General features: G+C 52.0%; 7 protein-coding genes across 7 annotated transcripts, besides 1 other annotated feature; 4 read left to right on the top strand and 3 right to left on the bottom strand.

The window, feature by feature from the left end:
- Positions 1 to 229: 229 nt before the first annotated feature.
- P153DRAFT_401456 (serine family amino acid catabolism-related protein) lies at positions 230 to 1738 on the top strand. Its single transcript, XM_033671906.1, has 2 exons — positions 230 to 464; positions 514 to 1738. Exons 1-2 carry the CDS (start codon positions 364 to 366, stop codon positions 1439 to 1441), a joined length of 1029 nt encoding a protein of 342 aa, XP_033518288.1. The 5' UTR covers positions 230 to 363; the 3' UTR covers positions 1442 to 1738.
- On the top strand, positions 1557 to 2200 carry P153DRAFT_140835 (uncharacterized protein). The gene has a single exon (XM_033662105.1). It carries the CDS (start codon positions 1671 to 1673, stop codon positions 2115 to 2117), a length of 447 nt encoding a protein of 148 aa, XP_033518287.1. The 5' UTR covers positions 1557 to 1670; the 3' UTR covers positions 2118 to 2200.
- Positions 2201 to 2282: 82 nt separating this feature from the next.
- Positions 2283 to 2465: a sequence feature (Protein overlapping with rRNA (P153DRAFT_371223, KAF2123893.1) was converted to a misc_feature.).
- A 25-nt stretch (positions 2466 to 2490) lies between these two features.
- On the bottom strand, positions 2491 to 3705 carry P153DRAFT_371222 (NAD dependent epimerase/dehydratase family protein-like protein). Its single transcript, XM_033669214.1, has 2 exons — positions 3397 to 3705; positions 2491 to 3348 (listed from the first exon to the last, which is right to left on the bottom strand). The coding sequence occupies exons 1-2, from the start codon at positions 3433 to 3435 to the stop codon at positions 2710 to 2712; spliced, it is 678 nt and encodes a 225-aa protein (XP_033518286.1). The 5' UTR covers positions 3436 to 3705; the 3' UTR covers positions 2491 to 2709.
- Positions 3706 to 4191: 486 nt separating this feature from the next.
- P153DRAFT_303481 (FMN-linked oxidoreductase) lies at positions 4192 to 5506 on the bottom strand (the record flags this gene model as incomplete). The annotated part of the gene is made up of 2 exons (XM_033664517.1): positions 4192 to 5370; positions 5417 to 5506. The coding sequence occupies 2 exons, from the start codon at positions 5504 to 5506 to the stop codon at positions 4192 to 4194; spliced, it is 1269 nt and encodes a 422-aa protein (XP_033518285.1).
- Positions 5507 to 7442: 1936 nt separating this feature from the next.
- P153DRAFT_371219 (heat shock protein 70) lies at positions 7443 to 9801 on the top strand. Its single transcript, XM_033669213.1, has 4 exons — positions 7443 to 7786; positions 7843 to 7952; positions 8007 to 9181; positions 9235 to 9801. Exons 1-4 carry the CDS (start codon positions 7546 to 7548, stop codon positions 9734 to 9736), a joined length of 2028 nt encoding a protein of 675 aa, XP_033518284.1. The 5' UTR covers positions 7443 to 7545; the 3' UTR covers positions 9737 to 9801.
- A 1341-nt stretch (positions 9802 to 11142) lies between these two features.
- P153DRAFT_351411 (uncharacterized protein) lies at positions 11143 to 12796 on the bottom strand. The gene is made up of 2 exons (XM_033666341.1): positions 12446 to 12796; positions 11143 to 12391 (listed from the first exon to the last, which is right to left on the bottom strand). Exons 1-2 carry the CDS (start codon positions 12547 to 12549, stop codon positions 11377 to 11379), a joined length of 1119 nt encoding a protein of 372 aa, XP_033518283.1. The 5' UTR covers positions 12550 to 12796; the 3' UTR covers positions 11143 to 11376.
- A 169-nt stretch (positions 12797 to 12965) lies between these two features.
- On the top strand, positions 12966 to 13430 carry P153DRAFT_390933 (uncharacterized protein; the record flags this gene model as incomplete). Its single annotated transcript, XM_033670989.1, has 1 exon — positions 12966 to 13430. The coding sequence occupies one exon, from the start codon at positions 12966 to 12968 to the stop codon at positions 13428 to 13430; it is 465 nt and encodes a 154-aa protein (XP_033518282.1).
- Positions 13431 to 14775: the final 1345 nt, after the last annotated feature.

Below are 14775 nucleotides of genomic sequence, written 5' to 3'. Positions count from 1 at the left end.
CGTTGCTTAAAATTTGTTAATAATGTCGTTAGCTGAGCTGGTAGCACAGTTGTTGCAGTTTGCCAATATTTGTATCTCTGTTCAACGTTCAACTGGGAAGCAAAATTTATATAATTACTATGGAAGGATAGACAAATAGACATAAACAACGCTAATCCTAATGTAATAGTGGATACCGTGGAATCGCTACCATGAGCCATCGCGAACCGAGCCTTCCAACACAACCGCAGAACTGAAACGATACAAAGTGTTTTATCGAACGCGCCAGACATCAGCAGCGGCCTTGATTAGCGCATTGGCTGGGAAGACGTCTTCGCCCACATTTGAGACGAATCTCCGCCGACTTTCCGCGTTCACGACGCCATGACTCTGGACACCATGGCGGATGCTCAGCAGGACTTACCTCAGCCGTGGAGACAAACCCCATTGATCCATTCCACGTTGCTCTCGAAGCATGCAGGCTGGTAAGTCGATCTAGATACTCAATACGTCAAGTACTCAGATGTCTCGTAGTCAAATCTATCTAAAACTCGAAAATCTACAACCTTCGGGATCTTTCAAATCTCGTGGTATCGGCAACTTCCTCCTTGCTCATCTTGCCAAAACAGCGAATACAGAGGAACGCGAAGCAGTTCACTTTTATAGCTCCAGCGGCGGAAATGCTGGACTAGCTTGTGTGCATGCCGCTGTCACACTTGGAACACCTGCGACTATTATCGTACCGATGAGTACGACCGAGTACACGATTGCTAAGATGCGTGCCGCAGGTGCAGCAGAAGTCATTCAGCACGGTGACTCCTGGGCGGAAGCCGATGGCTTCTTAAAAGAGACTGTTATTCCCCTGGCAAACGCAAAGGGCGAACACGCTGTTTATGTGCCGCCTTTCGATGCTAGCGAGATCTGGGATGGCCACGCTACCATGGTGGAGGAGATTTTTAAGCAACTTGGGCCTAGCAGTCAACCTCCAGATGCTTTGATTTGCAGTGTCGGCGGCGGTGGTCTTTTTTGCGGGATCATGCGAGGACTTGAGAATGTCAACCATCCCAACCTTCGAGTTCTTGCGGTCGAGACTGAAGGAGCTCATTCACTCGCATTATCTCTCGAGAAAGGGAAATTGTCTACGCTTCCCGCAATAACCAGCATCGCAACAACCTTAGGTGCTCGAACTGTTGCATCTCAAGCTTTTGCCTATGCCCAACGCAATTCAGTTCGTAGCGTTGTGTTGTCAGATTCTGTCGCCAAGGAAGGTTGTGTACGTTTTGCCGACGACGAGCGGATCATGGTAGAGGCAGCGTGTGGTGTAAGTTTGGCATTGTGCTACAACGGCAGGCTCAAGGAGATTTTGCCTAATTTGCAACGGCAAAGTAAGGTAGTCATTATTGTTTGTGGTGGTAGCAATATCACTGCGAAAATGCTGGGGGACTGGTCTGAATCTATGTAAGTTTTAGAAGCTTACCATGGTGTACCTTTGATGAGCGCAATGCCGTGTTTAGACGAGAAGTATAAACCTTATGCAGCTAGACTGTGGCTCCTTCTACCCACTGTACAGTATCACTAGTTCTACCTGTAAGGGCAAAGTCCTTCTATCGTTGTCTTATTTCGTGTCATTCGACACGTGAGCAATCTTGGAGCATACTTCCAGAGAGGTTCAGCCTTCTTGTTCGCGCTCAATGAACGAAACAGCCAGCATCCACTTCCGGTACCCCCTTGAGACAAGTGGGGCCGCTCATCTTTCTACTTGCCAGTGGAGCAAGAGGGAATGGACTTTACAGGAGAAGTTACTCTCCACTCGGACTTTGTATCTCACTGAAGAAGTGATCTATTCCGAATGGGTTTCTTCGCAGGGAGTTGAGAATCCAGGTTACAAGCTCCCCAGGCCCATGGAGTTTTCGATACTCCTGGCGAAGTCAATACCTACTAAGCGGATAGAGGGAAGAGAGGACCGTTACTCGAGCTGGTACAAAGTTGCTGCATTGTATTCCAACCGAAATCTGACCTGCCCTGAGGATAAGCTACCGGTAATGAAAAGTCTAGCAGGAGCCTTGAGAGACCTCGTCAACGACGTTTACATTGGGATGATGCGCCGATCTGGAAAGTTTTCAAGTCTCGGAAAATGACTTTGGTCTAATATCTCAATCGTCGCCTCATGCTCCCAGGCTTCTATCAAGTCGATGCTCTAGTTATCAGGTTAACGCTCTAGTTGAATTGTCCACTGCCTGAAGCATGCAAAAAATGTATATCGATAGTCGTAATCATCTGGTGGGTTGGACGCAACGCATGTCATGACCGCACCTTCTTCGTCTGGGCCCATATCCGCTACGCTTGACCCCATCGGTTCTAGCGTCCCACACTTTTGCTCGGGCAAAAAACACAAAGTGCAAAAACTTCAAAAAGATATACATACAACAGCGGGGATTCACTTCTGGTCACCCACGAAATTACTAATCCGCCGGTACGTTGCTTAAATAGGGCTGAGCGAACGGGAAGCCTTGTTTTCAACGTCCTATGGTCGTATGTGGAATGACGAGGCCGGGTAGGACAAAATATTCAGAGCGACGCGGCTCTTCAGCAGACGCGGTCGATAGTGGGTTCGTTGCATGTGCCACATAGTCACGGGGAACCCAAATGTATCTCGAGATGACACGTCCTTTACTCACGATTACCTCACTGCATGCACCTCATGTGCTACCCACCATGTAGTTTCCAATCCTACTGCTTCCCCAAAGCCACGATATCCGACTGCCCCAATTCCCAAACACCCGGCTCTCTCTTGTCCTCCACGCATTGCACGCCCGCATGTACCGCTGCTCTAGCAATCGCCGCCGCATCTTGTACCCAGAAGTCCGTCAACATGGGGCTTAACTTCCTCAGCGCACCTGCGATTCCCCTAACCACAGCTTCAGCGGGTCTCGACTCCGTGCGTGTGCCCTGAATCACCCCTGGCTTCAAGATAACCGTATGCTTGAAATTCAGCGCCTTGACGCCGTCCTCAAGCTGGCCTTTCATCTTGAGGTATGCCATGCTGCTGGCGCTGTTTGCGCTGCTAGACGAGATCAGCACGTAGGTTTCTACGCCCGCGGCTTTTGCTGCCTTGGCCAGAGAGAGGTTGAGGTCGTAGTCGATGGCGCGTTGCGCGTCGACGCTACCGGCTGCTGCGCGTGTGGTGCCGAGGCCGGAGAAGAATATCTTTGCGGACGGGGGGAAGAGGGACGGCCATGAGGCGGTGTCGGTGGATGTTAGGGGCTTGAGCTTTGTGGACCCAGACGCGTTGGGCAGATCGCGGCGGGAGTAGGCGTAGACGGCGGAGAAGGTGGGGTGCGCAAGGAGGCTGGTGAGGATGTTCGAGCCCTGGAGGTGTTAGATCGGCGGTATCGTCGAGGATGCGGAGAGACATACGACGAGGCCTGTGGAGCCGACGAGGGTTGCTGTCGCCATTGTTGAGCTTGAGGCTGTTGGTATGAAGTCTCGATCGCGTTTAATGGTCTGTCACTACAGTAAGTCGTAAAGTCGGTGAGTCGTAATCTGCCTATCTATGCTCGGCCGCTGAGCGTCGCGTCATTCCATCCGGCGACGTCATGCCAAGGCGCAGGCATTACTCTATCAGACGTGAGATTGTCGTGGTGAACAAGTTATAGTTGCGCGCAAACCTCAGATAACCAAGTTGTAGGATTGCTTAGATACGTGTATTTGTGCATCGGATATAGAATGGCAACGGTGAATTCTTGTCCGTAAAACGGACAGCCAATCAGCAATTACGGACTCCCTTTTAACCTAGGGCCTAAGGAGCGCACCACAATCCAATCAACAACGATGGATGCCCACGTAACGAAGATTCAAGAAACTGATTCTCAAGGGCGATCTAACAGGTCATTTGTATAATAATGATAAGGTAGAATTCACTTAGAGTATTGACATCAATATCATCTAAAGAGGAATGAAGTCACATCAGCATGAAAGAAGCCGTCCAAGCCCTGTAAGTCACTATCCATCCTTGTTCATGGTGAATGCAGCTTCGTTTCTTGGGCCATGTGCAGGCTTATCAGCTCTGTGAAATTGTATTAGATTCTAATCCATCTTTGTCTACTTTACGTTCTAAGCCAAAACATATATCCTCTAATCTGTAGCTGCCTCGTGCATCGAAGAGAATCAAATGACAGCGCCTTCAACAGTCGACTTGTAAGGGACTTCAACTCACTTCTTACCGCGGCCACCAAAGCCCCATCGGATCTGGTTAGCCCAGCGACCCTCAACACCAAGATCGTCGGCGAACGACCAAACAAGTCCTGGGTTCTTCTGGAACATGCGTCCAACAAACGCCACATCCAAGTTGTCATCTACAAGATACCCGTTCGCTTGCTTGCCGTCGGTAATGGAGCCAACAGTGCCGACGAGCATCTTGTCGCCAACCTTGTCCTTGACTGCCTTGGCAAATGGTTCTTGGTAGCCGGGGCCGCCGTGAATGTGCTGCTTCTCATGAAGACCACCAGAAGAAACATCGAGGAGATCCACGCCCTTGTCTGCAAGGATCTCGGCGAGCTTGACGGTCTGCTCGAGGGTCCAGCCTTCGACGCCAGCCTCCTCGAGCCAATCGGTAGCGCTGATGCGCAGGATGAGGGGCATGTCGTCTGGAATGGTTTTCCGGGCAAGATCGACAACCTCAAGAGTTAGTCGAATACGGTTCTCGAAGGATCCACCGTAGTTGTCTGTGCGCTTGTTGGAGGCTGGTGACAGGAATGAGTGGAGGAGATATCCGTGAGCGTTGTGGATCTCGATAGTATCGAAACCGACCTTCAGTGCACGCTCGATAGCTTGCTTGAAAGCGGTCTTGAAATTCTCGATATCCTCTTTCGTCATCTCCTTAGGCTGGCAGTGGTTGTCGTTGAAAGCAATCGCGGATGGCGCGTATACCTTGTCCGGCCAGCCGTTCATCTCTTTTGTAGCAACGTCTCCCTTGCTCAACCATGGTGCTACTGTACTAGCTTTGCGACCAGCGTGCGCGAGTTGGATGCCGATCTTCTGGTTTTGCGAGTGGGCGTACTCTACGATCTTACGGAGACCCTCCATCTGGGAGTCCTTCCAGAGACCGCAGTCTTCAGGGGTGATTCGCCCCTCGAATTGCACTGCGGTAGCCTCGATAATGCTAAGACCAGGGCCACGCTGGATGATGCCACCCAAATGAGCCATGTGCCATGCTGTTGTGTGGCCATCCTCGGCGGAATACTGACACAGTGGCGAAAGCGCTATGCGGTTTTGTATCTCGAGGCCCCGGAGCTTGAGTGGAGTGAAGAGCTTTGGGATATCAGAGCTACCATCTATCATTCCAATCGCGGTACCAGCTGGTGGATCTTGCTGGGGTGTGAAATACGAGATCTATATCTGTTAGTGGCCGTGCCAAGTCCTCACAGTGTATACTTACACCAGCCGCCGGCCTGTTGCGCATGTTGTCCTCGCCCTCGACCTCAATGGGAAGGGCATGGTGAGAGTGTTCCTCGGTTTCAGCAACCATGTTTGCGAGCGACTTTTGGAATGTGTATGAGAAGTGGAGTGGACGTTGTGTGGAGAGACTTCGAGTTGAGAGCAACAAAGATGAAAGACATATATTCCGGGCGGCTTTGCAGTTCTTATACATGCTCTCGCAAAAATTTAGTGACGTCTATCTTCGGAACGTCTAGCAGACCCCTGCCCCGCGATACTGAGCCCCACCTCGCATGCACGTCACTCTTCGTGATTTGTAAGATGCAAATGAGACCATGTCAAACCTCACTTTAGCCGATGGTAAAGCTACTATCCGATGTGCTTGGGTCGTTGAAGATAGAGTACCCGACAACGCGTGCATGGTGATACAGCGAATGAGCGTTGTGTCGATACTGGAGATTGACCGAAAACAGCCGTCGCGTGTATAAGAAGTCTGTGGAAGCTGTAGTATACATGCAGCGAGATACCTTTCCTCGAAAGTGGGGTGTGTTTAGGTGCGTTGTTCCGCTTTGCTGTTGAGATCCACGAGCAGCCCCATCACCATAGCGGGTATTTTGCGGTCAAGACTCGGCGAATTGATGGACTAAGGTTGGTCAGCAACAAAAGGTCAAGGTCGTGCATCTGATGCGGCGATACGGCTCTGTGAGAGCATACCGGTAGACACGAAATCGTTGTCGCCTCTTGTAATCAGCTCTTAGAAACTATTCCGAGACAGTCCTCAAACTTGGCAGCTGTATATTCCCTGAAACTGCGTACACACATCCAATGATATCAAGGTCGGTTCGATCACCGTACATCTCATCAGGTCAACTTTGATGGTTGGAGGTATCATATAGGTAGTGAACAAGCATCGTCCTCATGCCGAGACCACCAAGACTGAAGCCGGTCTTTGCCGTTCCAAGCCTTTAGTGCTGCAATCGATGTTTTTGTTGAAGAGGTTCCATATCGAGAATACCAAGCGCTATCTTGCGTAAGACGTCCCTAGAGACTGGTGTCGCACAATGCCAACCCTCTAGCACCACGATCGATGGGAAATAGAATTACCACATTCGGTCAAAAAGAAATGCTTGTGCTTGACGCATATCGATTGGATCAGCATTGTGAATATTTGAGTCGTAAGAATATCAGAGTAAGGTTACCAGTAGGTGGCCAGATCAGAACCATTTTTTGAGAGAAAACATCAGCACCTCGCTGCAGGAAAGGTCCAGAAAGTTACATCTATACTATGCTTGGCGTGAGGATTATCCGGTGGGCTGCAACCAATATCGAAACGAACAGGCAGCAGTTTGATGTTGCCAGATTGTTCTTGGAGGATGCTCGGGAGACGTCCAGACAAGACAAACCCAGAGTCATCTATGAAGTGTCACCAAGGCAGACATGCTTGAGGAGACGTTGCAGGATGCATCAAGAATCATTATTTGAAACGGTTGGCAAATTTCCGTCACCCTGGAGAATCTGCGAAAAGGACACCTTGGAGGAATGAATTCTCCGTTGATGAGGCTGGCACTAGCGCGAGGTGGCGATAGGCGATAAGGATGGGCTTTAGACGAGACATGGGGAAAATGGTGTCTTGGGGATTTTATTTGGTAGCGACTACAGACTGCGCAAAGCTGCCGTCTCCTCCTGCATGATGCTGAGCGACTTTCAAGTATCTCGACATGGCTTGAAAATACAACCAATATTGCACACGGAAAGATCATCGTGGAAAGTTCGAGTAACGAGTGAAACCACACGTGTCCTGTAGTACCGCTGGATCGCAAGCACCGTGAATTCTAGGCTTGGCGCGCGCTAGTCCCCTTGCGGAGGCGATTTTCGAATGACCGCCAAAAGGCAAGCTGTTCACAACTTGAGCTCCACACCGCATATAACGCGGCCCTCCGCCGCTACTTTTCTTCTCCTCCATCCTCACCTCGACAAGCCACTCAACTTGTCTTTGTATTCCTTTCCTTTCTGATACCCGGAGTCTCTGAGTAGCTCCACCGCACAGCGAGCTCTTGAAGAGTTACGCATCAGTACTTTGCCTACTGAGAAAAAGCCAGTCGGGCTCTTCGACTACACACAATACCCACAATGGCGCGGACATCACGGGGCGCCAACCAGCGCTCAACATGGTCTATCGCCTTCTACCTTCTCCTCGTCCTCGTCGGCGGCTTGATGCTGGCGAAGACAGCACACGCCCAGGATCAGGAGCCACTCAAGGACAATAGCAATGCTGTGTCCGGCCCTGTCATTGGTATCGATTTGGGAACGACATACTCTTGTGTCGGCATCATGAAGAACGGCAAGGTCGAGATCATGGTCAACGACCAGGGTAAGTCTTTCATGTGCCCTATGAGATGTAACAAAACCTAACAAGCCTGCTCACAGGTAACCGTATCACACCTTCCTGGGTAGCTTTCACCGACGAGGAGCGTCTTGTCGGAGATGCCGCCAAGAACCAGTTCGCCAGCAACCCCCACAACACCGTCTTCGACATCGTAAGCCAACCCCGCTCCCATTGCCTTGGGACTTGAATACTGACAACGCGGCAGAAACGTCTCATCGGCTCCAAGTTCAACGACAAGTCCGTCCAGTCTGATATCAAGCACTTCCCCTTCAAGGTCGTCAACAAGAAGGGCCAACCCCACGTCAGCGTTCAGGTCAACAAGGAGGAGAAGACATTCACCCCCGAGGAAATCTCGGCCATGGTTCTCGGCAAGATGAAGGAGGTCGCTGAGAGCTATCTCGGCGAGGAAGTCAAAAATGCCGTTGTCACGGTCCCCGCCTACTTCAACGACGCTCAGCGCGCTGCCACCAAGGACGCCGGAACCATCGCCGGTCTCAACGTTCTCCGCGTTGTGAACGAGCCCACCGCCGCCGCTCTCGCCTACGGCCTTGACAAGACCGATCAGAAGGAACGCCAGGTTCTCGTCTACGATCTCGGAGGTGGTACTTTCGATGTGTCTATCCTTACCATTGAGGAGGGCGTGTTTGAGGTCCAATCTACCGCTGGTGACACTCATCTCGGCGGAGAAGATTTCGACAACCGTGTTATCAACTACTTCACCAAGAAGTACAACAAGGAGAAGAGCGTCGACATTACCAAGGACGCTAAGACTATGGGTAAGCTCAAGCGTGAAGTCGAGAAGGCCAAGCGCACGCTCTCGTCCCAGAAGACCACCAAAATCGAAATCGAGTCTTTCTTCAAGGGCGAGGATTTCTCCGAGACCCTCACTCGCGCCAAGTTCGAGGAGCTGAACAACGATCTCTTCAAGAAGACGCTCAAGCCTGTTGAGCAGGTCCTCAAGGACGCCAAGATGAAGAAGAGCGACATCGATGACATCGTCCTTGTCGGTGGTTCCACCCGTATCCCCAAGGTTCAGGCCATGCTCGAGGAGTTCTTCGGAAAGAAGGCTCGCAAGGATGTCAACCCCGATGAGGCTGTCGCTTTCGGCGCTGCTGTTCAGGGTGGTGTTCTCTCCGGTGATACCGCTACCGACCAGATCATTCTCATGGATGTCAACCCGCTTACTCTCGGTATTGAGACCACCGGTGGCGTTATGACTTCCCTCATCAAGCGTGGTACCACAATCCCTACCAAGAAGAGCCAGATCTTCTCGACCGCCGCCGACAACCAGCCCGTGGTCTTGATCCAGGTCTTTGAAGGCGAGCGATCGATGACAAAGGATAACAATAACCTCGGCAAGTTCGAGCTCACCAACATTCCGTAAGTCTCCGCTTCTACATTCTGTACTTTAATCGCGACTAACAACTGTACAGTCCTGCGCCCCGTGGTGTTCCCCAAATTGAGGTCACTTTCGAGCTTGATGCCAACGGCATGCTCAAGGTCTCCGCCATCGACAAGGGCACCGGCAAGGGTGAGAGCATCACCATCACCAACGACAAGGGCCGCCTGAGTGCCGAGGATATCGAGCGCATGGTTGAGGAGGCTGAGAAGTACGCTGAGGAGGACAAGGCCACCCGCGAGCGTATCGAATCCCGCAACAAGCTCGAGAACTACGCCTACAGCCTGAAGAACCAGATCAACGACGACGAGGGTCTTGGCGGCAAGATTGACGACGACGACAAGGAGTCGCTCAAGGACGCCATCAAGGAGATCCAGGACTGGCTCGAGGAGAACGCCGCCGAGGCTGTCGCCGAGGACTTCGATGAGCAGTTCCAGAAGTTGTCTGACGTTGCCTACCCCATCACCTCCAAGCTTTACGGCTCGTCTGGTGGCCCTGGTGGCGACGACGAGGAGCCTGGTCACGACGAGTTGTAGATGACTTGTGACAGGTGTAAAAGTGTAGTGTTCTTACATGCATTCGCGGAGCCGGTCACGTTGGGTGGCCCGATATGTATTAGATTTGCACAGCAATCTGCGGAGTTCATAGCTTGGGAGTACTATACGAATGATATGTTTTGATAAGCTTCACATGATGTATTGCCTTTGAGTGAGTGATGCACGGTGGAAGTTGGCATGTTTTGATCTCGTGTTCTTGCAGTAGTCTCCTGCAGATGCAGAGAATGCCCTCGCTCGCATCATGTACCACCCTCTTGGTTAGTCGAAATACCCGGAACTAAGTAGGCTGCAGCGAGGTTCTGCAACAGCTTGACAGCTACATGTGAAAACTTTGTGAAATTTCTACGCCTTACGTGTTGTTTGTATACGTCTACTAGCATGTTAATTTTGTAGTTTAGGGTTGTTGTGTTGCTGCAAAGAACGCAGCTTGATTCCGAGTATTCCGATCTCCATTTCTAGCAGGATAACTCAACTCGTGAAGGTCGAGCGTTGATTGTCCGCCCTGTTCGTGTCGTGCCTTCGTTTGTTACCCACGCTCTCGACTAATCGAAATACCAGGAACCAGGGTGCAGCGAAATCGTGCAACAGCTTGACAACTACAACTAAGTTTAGTGTAGGAACCTTATACCTGAATTGTAAGCTGTATACGCCTTGCGTGCACTTTGACAAACTGCAATTGTGTAGTTTTTCGGCTTGTAGGAGCCACAAAGAATGTATGTAACTTACTTTTCGCTTTTGCAGTTGACTCCTCGTCCCTCACTTCCCCAAAAACGACACGACACGACAACACTCCACCTCACTGTTTGCATCTACCCCTCCACTCCCCTCGCCGCAGTGCGTTTCTTCTCTCTAGACTCCTTCTCTTTCTAAGACGGGTTTCACGGCATTCTTATCTCGGTGTTTCTGCGTCTGTATCTTTGCTGGCGTTGTATATTGGTACTTTGCTTACATGCGGATTGTACGGCTTCGCACTCATATTCACTCTTCGACTCTTTCGCTGACATTCTACGTTTCCTCGGGGTGTTTGTGCGCGGTATGATGATGTGGCTGCGGGAAGTTGTGCTCGCGCTTGCCTGACGAGTTACGTGTCCTGCTCTGGCTCAATGAATGTGTCAACCGACAAGCGTGTGGTCTCCTGCTGTTTCATTCCATGTCAGTTCATCTCACTTCACGTCTGCCGCATGTTGGCACGCAAAGTGTTAGCAAGAGTACGAGTTATCAGAAAAGCGTCACTAACAACGCTCTAATCGACCGACTCGACACGCAACAAACGAACACACAAGCCATACAACCAACAGGTATCGCAGACAACACAGTCAATGCACACATGTAGGTAAACAGAGTATTATTTTTGAGTTTTGAATTCGAAATAGACTAAAAATCTAAACAGTTATACAAAAGCACCTTGGCCACTAAGAGCTCAAATGCGAAAAAGATCCTCAGCCATATCGTGTGAAATCGGGGCCCAAAAGCCGTGCGGGTATCCTGCGAGAAAGTAACAATGTCCAGAAGATTACCGGGACGGACGAGGATGATCTAAGAAGGCCAAGAAGGTCAGATGATATGGGGAAAAGGCGTAAGTACAAAAAACAACTCCGACGACACATAAGACACAGCACTTAGTTGAAGGAGACCTTGACGGTCTCGCCGGAGGAGCCCATGGCGCAGCCACCACCGGTACCGGCCATGACGGCGTCGTAGCCGCCGCCACCGCCGCTGGAAGAGTCGCAGTTGAAGAGGTCGTAGTCAGAGCCAGACTCGCAGGAGCTGGCGCTGCTGTCCTTGCACTTGAACACGCATGTGTCCATGTTGGATGTGCACTTGGAGCCCTTGGAGTTGATGGTGCAGCCGTTCATGTTGACGTTACGGGAGACATCGAAGGCACCGGAGCTGCCGAAGGTAACCTCCCACCAAGTCTGGTCGATACCGCCGAAGAGAGCGAGCTTGGTAGAGGTGTAGGCCGGGGCACAGGCAGCGGGGACGTTCTCAGCGAAAGAGACCTCGACGGACTCTCCTGCCTTGAGGCCGACGGAGATCTCGGGCTGGTTGACGTTCAGGGACATTCCGGAGTAGCCATCGGCCTTCCAGCAGAAGATAACAGCATCCTCGCTGGCGTCGTTGGTGAACTCAGCCTTCCACTCGCTGTCGCTGCCGATCCAGATACCACCGTTGTTGGTCTTGGAGTTCTTGCCGACGGAGACGATGCCGAGGCTCTTGATCAAGGTGGAGACGCCGTGGAGCAGGTCTGAGACAGCGTCACCGATGTCATCGATAGCATCACCAAGATCATCGATGATGCTGTCGGTGGAGACGGTCGACTCCGCCGCGCTTGTTGCGACAGCGGCCTTGGATGAAGCGACCTTGGATGCGACTGCCACGACCGATGCCACCTTGGTGGGCACAGGCGTGTACGCAGCCTCGACGACGGAAGACACCACCTTCTTGGCATCGGCCTTTGCCTGGGTCGCGGTGGCAGCGGCTGCGCTGTAGACAGCGGCAGGAGTGGAGGCAGCGGCGACAGCGGTTGAGGACTGGAAGACAGAGCTCCAGTTGACGGCCTCCCAGTCGACGTCCTTGAGATCAACAGCGACCTTGTTCCAGTCGACATCGGCGCCAGCACTGCGCTTGGCTTCACTGGAGGAATATTAGCATCGTCGACGAAGGCGCGGGAGAAGGCGAGCTACTCACGCTTGGCGGCGCTCGTGGAAGCTGGCGTGACGGTTGTGCATGTGGGAGGCGGCGGCCTGACCGACAGCGAAGGTGCTCAGCACCATGGCGGAAGAGTAACGCATGATGTTGGAGTCGGGTGTTGTTGTTGTTGGTGGATGTGGATGTTTATGTATGGGACGGTCTGGTCGTAACGGCGTTCAACGGCGTGAGTGTGCGGTGAGTGTGTGGGCGGCTGTGAATGAAGTGTGTATCGTGTAGTGTTTACTGTATAGTGATTGGAAAAGACTGGAGTGAGTATACAGCGACAATGGGCGTAAATGAGTGGACGCGCAAAAGGCTGGTATTCTTCAAGCGAGGGACAACGGGCTATTATAGAGAGCGAGGTGAAGGAGGAAAGAAGAGGAGGATACGCGGCCACACACGAGATGCAACCCGCTCGTCTCCTATCGACGCAAGCGGTAACGCGCCTCGCCGAACCGCCCCTGTTTCCAATCTGAGCCCCGCCAATGGCATCTCGCCCCGCTAAAACGAGACGTGCATGGCCGCGCCTCTGATTGGTGTGCCTGAATCAGGAACGCTCGGCACCTCAGCGCTCCAAGACGTTCGAAGCCGCGGGCCTGGGCCAGCGCAACGCCGGCAGGCCCCGTGTATCAAACGTGTTGGCAAACCATTTGCCGCTGCTACCTGGCAGCCGTGGAGAGTGCTGGTCGTGAATTGCTTGGGACCGCCGCTGTCAACTGGCTGCCAACAGCGGAGCGTGCTGGCTGTCAACACCACGATACGACGCCATCACGCTGTCAGCGAAATGATGGCCGCGCAATCACAGCGTGCGTCGCCGTGGGTTATTCCGCGCTGCGCAATTGGAAGACGACGCTGCACAAGTGGAGCAACAGATCGCCGGGCATGTCAGGACGTTTTGGTCGACATGTCCCGCAGCACATCTGACTCTGGAGCCCACCGCGTTGCATGCGACTCATTTCTCAACAACTCTGGGTCACAGTAGCTCCGTCTAGTGTCATGTTTCCCACGCGGCATCCACCTATGGGCGAGTGCTAAAACCGTCCAGTTTCCCTCGCACATGCTGCACAACCGGACCTCTCCCCTCCTCCCGACGGTTTTGATCAAATCAGCATCCATCGCAGCCACATCCTGGTCGGCAGCGACAGAGTCTCGCCTAGATCGTGACGCAACTACGACGCAAACTTTCCTTCCCTCTCCGCACTCTATCCACCACCTGCAGCCCATCTGCACCTACGCCGTTTTCTCTCTCCACTCACCGATCCACCCGATCTGCCGGATTGACCCAGCCCTATCGCAGGGCACCAGAACTGACGATTCTTGCGATCGCGTGGTGCGGTGAGATGCACACGCGGAAGATGCTGCTTGACCGCCAGTCACATGCAGGAACGAGCGACTCTCCAGCCGTGATGTGGGAAGCCTCTTGTGACGTGGTGAACCGCTGTTTGTTGAACGTTGACGAGCTTCGATGCGAGAGCGGAGACTCCGAAATGATGCATGTCGAGATCTCTTCCTTGTCTTTGTTTTTCCACTTGCCACCAATAACAATCCACGGAATTTTACCATCCTTCGTTTTTAACGTCAGAATTTTCTTTTCCCCCATCGTCATTTTCTCTTAGCATGTTCTGGACCTTCTGTGTCATATCGCATCTGATGTCGAGACGGTGAGACGGTTGCCCTTGCACAGGAGGGGAGGTTTGCTCCCCTCGGGCTGAATGCAGAGAACTTGAAACCTTGGGAATACACAAGACACCTCTGCATGCGGTAATCTCCTCTGCCAACCTTTTGCATTCTCTAGTACACTCGTCTTCTTCGTCAAAGCACCCCATTGGACTCAACAGCTCTTTTTCCACACGGGAAACGTTGAAACCATTCTTTTGCAAGTACGCATACCGGTACTGTAAACCCTGCATACGATGCACGCTCCGTTCGTTCGCTGTTGGGAAGAACGCAAGCCTTCACATCGGAGCACGCCTTCGGCTTATGCGGGGTATTGATTCAACAGCTTATCGATACCAAGTGTCTTATCGTCGTGTTCAGTAGAAATCGGCTGTTCAATGCCGTTTTTCTCAAAGTCCGAAGACCGCGTCAGTACCGAGTACGAATTATTCGTGTCGACATCGTGAAGTGATATCCGACTGTCTGTCATCCGTCCTGACATGCGAGCAAGACACGTAAGCTGTCTGGAACTAAAAGTAGCTTCGTAGTGGATACAGCCAGCTACAGCTAGTTGTACGTCGATTCGAATCAATTCGTCAGCACGTCAAGAAACACGCATACCAGCAAAACCCAGCGCAGCGATTCACCAACATCTTGAAATTAACCCACCA

This window comes from Dothidotthia symphoricarpi (genome assembly GCF_010015815.1).
Source record: "Dothidotthia symphoricarpi CBS 119687 unplaced genomic scaffold P153scaffold_25, whole genome shotgun sequence".
In the NCBI taxonomy this organism is placed as follows: domain Eukaryota; kingdom Fungi; phylum Ascomycota; class Dothideomycetes; order Pleosporales; family Dothidotthiaceae; genus Dothidotthia; species Dothidotthia symphoricarpi.
This window is presented reverse-complemented; position numbering and strand designations above follow the sequence as displayed.